The sequence below is a fragment of the Mirounga leonina genome, unplaced genomic scaffold, assembly GCF_011800145.1.
Source record: "Mirounga leonina isolate KUSES-001 unplaced genomic scaffold, KU_Mleo_1.0 Mir_55, whole genome shotgun sequence".
NCBI classification, from domain to species: Eukaryota; Metazoa; Chordata; class Mammalia; order Carnivora; family Phocidae; genus Mirounga; species Mirounga leonina.
Genome location: NW_023270816.1, coordinates 8870939 through 8876938, shown reverse-complemented (window position 1 = coordinate 8876938; position 6000 = coordinate 8870939). Strand labels below are relative to the sequence as shown.

Below are 6000 nucleotides of genomic sequence, written 5' to 3'. Positions count from 1 at the left end.
TCACTGGGCCCCTCTGTTCACCTCTCCCTGGGCCCCTCCGTTCACCTGTCACTGAGTTCCCTCCGTTCACCTGTCACTGGGCCCCTCCGTTCACCTGTCACCAGGTACCTCCATTCTGTCTTTCCTCCGTGCAGCGATTGCAGATGCTGGAGATGCAGGAAGGAGTAAAATGCTGTCTCTGCCACTTGGCCTTCGCACTGATGCCTGCTTCCGACGGCAGGCTTGTCCCAGGGTCCGTCAGCATGCCTTTGCCATCCCGCCCAGGGGAGGGGCCCTGATGGCTCTTCCCTCAGCTGCTGTGAATCTGCTTGTGCAGCCAGAAGGAGCCCCAAGCCCCAGAGGATGACTCCCAGGGGCAGCATCTCTGAGGGACGGTGGGGGCTGCAGCCTGCAGGTCCCCGTGCGGGACCACACGGAGAGCAGCGCCTGCTCTCCTCTCCAAGTCAGTCCTGCAAAGTGTAGGAAGCAAGTTAACTGGTTTGCAGAGCAGTTTGCTGGGAACAATGGAGAACATCTCTGGTTCTTAGTAAATTGTCAAGCCATCATGATTTCAAGGGTGTCCAGAGAGCAAAGGAAGCAGTGGTGCTTGGACAGGAGAAACAGCCTTGTCCTCAAAGAGATTTAAGCATTGAACTGGGAAAGCAGTGAAACTCTGGAAGATGTGGCACGGTATGTTCAGGTGCTGCGGCGAGTGGTGCACACCAGGTGCTCAGGTGCATAGTATAGACCAGGCGCTCCTTGAGAGTCTGCAGGCAGGAGAGTCCAAAAGCAATGCCATCACCCTCCTCCGCATCCCCTTGCCTGCTCCTTGGTGTTCCTCATGGATAAACACCAGGGATCTGTATGGGAACATTCTTTTCTTTAAAATAATATGCAGATTACAATTCCCACATTCTAAGAAGGGATCAAACCAAATAAAAACATGCCCTTGCTTTCCTATCACTTAATTGGTAGCAAATAAGAATGGGTCTTTAAATATCTTCCTTTTGAGGACATTGTCCCCCTAACATCCTCTGAAAGGGCACGGCCGCCACCAGGTCGGCTCCTGCGTTGGAGAACACTGGAGACCAATCGCGACGTTGTAGCTCTGAGAGCCGAAAAGTTCGCTGAGAGAATCAGGCAGTGGTTTCGCTGATCACGATGACACCTGAAGATTTGGGGCGATTTAGGATGACACAGCATCTGTCTCTGTGTGTCCCCACATAATGTCCTTGCATGTCACATGCTGAGCTGCTGAAGAGGAAGTCGAGAACAACATGGGGAGCCCGTTAAAGCTGAATTAGAGATGGAAGGTCGGCCACTATGTGCTGAAATTGCTGGAATTATCCAGAACCTATTTCACTGTGTCCAAATGTGTTCCTGACCAATGCGCGTCCAGCACCAGAGGACGAGGTGCGGGGCGGTGGTCGGGAGCGGTCACCTACGGCTCGTGAGCCCAGCTCCTTGCTCGTGACCACATTCACTGGTGGCACTTATGACCCCGTAGTTCATGCCCTCAAGGCTCTGTTTACCTCCTGTCGGGCCCTGCTTGCCCAGGGGGTCCCTCCCGCTGTGGTTCGAGTTGTAGCCCCCAGCCCCACGCGTAGTGGGGGCTTCACAATCACAGCAAGAATGGAATTTTTTCCAGTTCTTTTCAAAAATAAAAGCACTCTTTTAATAACAGATGCATACAAATTGCCATCACAATCAATCATCTCATTTTTAAAAGCCTGAAATACAATAGAGAAGAAGGTTTGATGTGCAACGCTTCATGCAAAATCTAACATCATTTGCGATACTCTTAGTGGGTGGAAGCCCCCATGAACTCGGCTTCCGGTGTCGTCTTCAGTGGGACGGGGTTTCCACTAGTCCTCAAGCTCCTATGTCTGCCCTCATGCACGTTTCCGTGTGTGTCATGCACCCGCTCCTCATATTGCAAGAGAACAGGTGGACAAAGGGATGAAGATGCAGGCAGAAAAGATGGTTTCGATATTGCACATTTTGGAAGAGGGTCTTATTGCTGTTGCTGGTCTTCTGATTCTAAGAATGCCTCGTCTTGGGGCTAACCAGTAGGCTTCACTGTAAAGAGTCAGTAGGTTTACTGGCCCCAGCCGAGGCGCACAGAGGGCTTGAACAAGGAGCCACCGCGTCTTCTCTGCACCATGACTCAGTGGCCCAGGCTGGCTCCCCCGCGGCCCCACGGCCAGGGCTCAGCTGGAGTGTTTTGCTCCAGTTCCGCAGTGCTCTGACCCCAGAGGTCCCTCTCTGCTAGAGTCACAGCTGTTTAGCCAGCAACCCCTTCCCTGCCACAGACACCCCTCCCCCTCACCCCCATGCCTTTCAGGGCGCAGCTTTCTTTCCAGGGTGCTGGGCACTGAGGCTCGGGCCCAGGCCCCTCAGGAGGGCCCCCAGCCTCTCCCACCTGCTCACTGGCTTGCTGCCCATCACCTGCATCCTGGCTACTCCCCTTCGCTCACTGGCCCGCGCCAGCCGGGGACAGGGCTTGGAGACCTGAGGGGACCACAGCGTGAGCAGACACACCGCAGGGCCCATGACTTCCCGTGAGTCAGAGGACTCAACATGTCGGACACTAAAGTTTTTCTCTGCACACCCCCCTTTCTGACAACTGGGGGCAGCTCTACCTGCCCATCGGGAGGCTCGTCCCCAGCCGGACATTCCCCTGGCAGAGCCCTCATCACACAGGCTCGTGTCTCATCCTGTGCATCTGTGCTCACTGAGGGAGAGACCCTAGACTCTCTCCCTGGGGGTCTGCCCCACAGCCTGCTTCATCCAGCCAACACAGAGACATGTCAAATGTGCCCCAAAGATAAATATTAACACTCAGTGACGCAATAGTCCGAATCCAATAGAAAAGGGTGATTCTACTTCTAATTGTCCACGATTGCCTGGGCCCCTCATTCCTGGAGGCAGCATCCAGTGGGGCCGGCCTGGCCCTCTTGCCCTCATTTTTGTGTGGGCCGGGGGAGGCAAGGGGTCGTTGGCATTGACCCCGATTTGTGACCTGAGAGCAGTGGGGAAGGAGCTGTCCCAGGGCCAGGACCCGCTCAGGGTCAGGAGGCTGCTGCCTGGGCTCCAGGGCACACGGTGACCCGAGGACCGACCCCATGAACCCGCGTTCCTCTGCTGGAACTTGGTATCTTCCAGGTCACTGGAACTGGAAGCCGTGTCCTGTGGGGACAGCAGACCCTCTGCTCTGGAGACCTGCCCTCAGCCATCTTCTTCCCCTTCACTCTCCTCCCCGAGGGGGAAGCTGTTGGTCTCTGTCCCCCGCGGGAGACGCTGTAGCCCTGGAGGCATGTGCAGTGGCAGGTCTTTCTGGCTTCGAGGGTCCGTGAGGCAGGCATTTTGGGGAGGGGGTGGGTCCCCGTCACCCTCGTGGTGGCCCCTGCCCTGGATAGCACGCGTCATCCACGTGGCGGTCTCTATGATGCCAGTGGATCTCCGCATCTGCCGTCAGTGCCCCAGGGGGGTGTGTGTGTGTTTACTCATCCTGTTCAACAGTCGTGACTGTGACCCTAAGCTCGCTCAGCTTCTCAAGCAATTTTCTCTTTGGTTTTCCTTGATGTTGTACCTCAAAATGTGTTTCAAAAATGTCATTAAAGATCCACACAGTGTCTCTAAGAGCCATTTAGAAACCCACTCTATTTAAAAAAAGAAAAAGAAAAAGGAACTCTATATAAATTTAACTCTGCTCAAAGCTAAAATTGGGGTGAAGAAAGCTCAAAGTAAGAGAACCCAGATTATCTTGAGAATCAGAGTCTATTCCATGTGATCGGCAGGAACTCTCATGGTGGCTTCCCAGCGAGGACTTACAAAGGGATATTTAGAAAAAGCCAAATGATCTCCCTTAAAATTTCAGAATATTATCTGTTTTTCTAAACAACTGGTCTCTTTTTTGTTTTCCAGAAGGGTGGTAATACCTTTGCTAGAAAACGTTTAGGACAAAGTTAGTGTGCCAAAAACAAACGACTCTTCACACACACACGTGATGCTTTTCATCACAGAGTTGCAGTCAGTTAGATGACATTTGTCCCAGCAGCCTAGATGCTGGAGGAAATTTTACGTATTTATTTTATTGGATTTTTTCCCCTAAACTCCCTTGTATATCACCTTGTCAAATCAAATAAGGACAAGGAGTTCCAAGTCTTCCCAATCTCAGATGTTGCGTGCTCTCTTTATCAGGTGTTCCTGGTGAGGAAGACCAAGGGATCTGATGCTGGGCAGCTATATGCAATGAAAGTCCTTAAGAAAGCTACCTTGAAAGGTGAGCATTTCACGAGGGGGCTGGCTGTGTTTGAGACGCCAACTGTGGTTCGTGCGCTGCCGACTGTTTGCGTAAATACGCATTCTATTTCGTATCGCGTGATTTCTGAAGTTGTCTCTGAAGGAGTATATCAGACACGTTACTCTCAGGCTGACGATAAACAGTATAAACATTTCCCTGGACATTTAACATATCCCTGCAAAATTTCCACAATTTTCAGAGAGAAAGCCATATTGCGTAAATACCATTCTCCCACATATGTCCGGCTGTGGCGTACGATTTGGAAAATAGCTCATCAGGGAAGAAAGCAGAAGCAGGTCGTATGGCTGCCTGTGGACCACAACTCAGCCTGAATCCTCAGTGAGACTGGATTGCTCAGTTTCAAAAAAACGTGTCAAAATAAAACCGCATCCAAGATCCCCATTCCTGGCTCACAGTCTCATAGCCAACAGCACGGGAGAGCTGAGCACCTGCTACGCTCTGATCCCCGCCCATTCTCCCCATTGGTGAGGGAGGGGCTCGTCCCCTAAGCAGTGTAAGATGTCCCAGCACACACAGCAGGCCCCGGGCAGGTGCGGCAGAGTTTATTGGTCATATACACTCATCAGCCTGGGGAGGAGCAGAGGGAGGAGGGAGGAGCAGAGCCACCGAGGACAGGCTAGAGGAGGCAGGCTTTATAGTAACAAGAAGGCAAGGTGGCCCCCAGTGCCCACAGAGGATGTGCTGGGCCTGTTTGAATCATTCTGTAAGCTGGTAGGGAGCTGAAGCCTGGTGAGGACCAGATGGGGGTGTAGCTGCTCCAGCTTATCCAGGAACTGCAAGGTGGGGAACTATCTGTCAAGGGCAAGGGGCTCTGTGAGGCTCAAAGATGTCGAGGCCGCATGTGTGTTTTTAGGTCTTAAGACAATGTCCTCAGCAAGTACATTCAGGGGGCGATACAAGGAATATAACATTCTCTGCACACACGTCACTTACTATTGGCTGGCAAATAAGATAACCAACAGTTTAGGCCAGGAAATACGTAAACCATATAAATATAGACTTGCACATCCTAGGTATTCCAAGGAGAGCAAATGTTCTTCCAAAGGAGGTTGTTCAAGGCTGGGACCTTAAATGGTTCCTTTTCCCTTTGATCACAACTGTCCCTTCTTCCCCTCAAATACGACCTCACTGTCCCCTGCCCCTGGGAGGAAAGGGAGGAAAGTCGGAGTGACACTGGAACCGCTGGAAGGGAATCCGCGGCCATGCACCGGCTCTGGAGGTGCGAAGTCCAGTCAAGGAGCTCGACTTTGCTCTGTTAACCCACTGCTCAACCTGCACTCCGTCAGCGTTAACCTTGAACTCTGAGCTCGTGCCAAGCACTCCAGCTCAGTGATTCACCCTGCACGGATGCACATCTCCACATTTGTTTGTAATCCAACCCAGTGTCCTTGAGAAAGTGCCCTGGGCACAGTGTTACATGGGTCAGACAGGACAGAAAGCTGTGTCTGCAGAGCGATCATCATGTTGTTAAATGCATGAGCATCTCTGTCAGTACAGGTCCGTGCGTATATGGGCAGGTAGGAGACGTCATGCTAGTAGGAAGTAGGCCAAAATGAAAACAGTCTCAAGATTACCGATAACTTTTATTTTCCCCCCTATACTCTATATTTTAAGTTCTCAACAAAAATAAAACATGTTTGACTTCTTATAATGTAAAGTTATTTGTAAAATACTCTGGAGCATGTGCTTGATGA

The 6000-nt window shown here is 51.7% G+C and overlaps 1 protein-coding gene across 3 annotated transcripts in view; it reads left to right on the top strand.

The window, feature by feature from the left end:
* The window catches only part of LOC118001950 (ribosomal protein S6 kinase alpha-2), a 288962-nt gene that overhangs the window by 202961 nt on the left and 80001 nt on the right, over positions 1-6000 (top strand). For 2 of the 3 annotated variants that reach the window (XM_034992141.1, XM_034992140.1), the window contains one exon: positions 4183-4264. The exons of the other annotated variant lie outside the window; for it this stretch is intronic. In XM_034992141.1, the coding sequence (XP_034848032.1) occupies positions 4183-4264 (82 nt within the window). The remainder of the gene's footprint in view (positions 1-4182; positions 4265-6000) is intronic. 3 annotated transcript variants of the gene reach the window in all.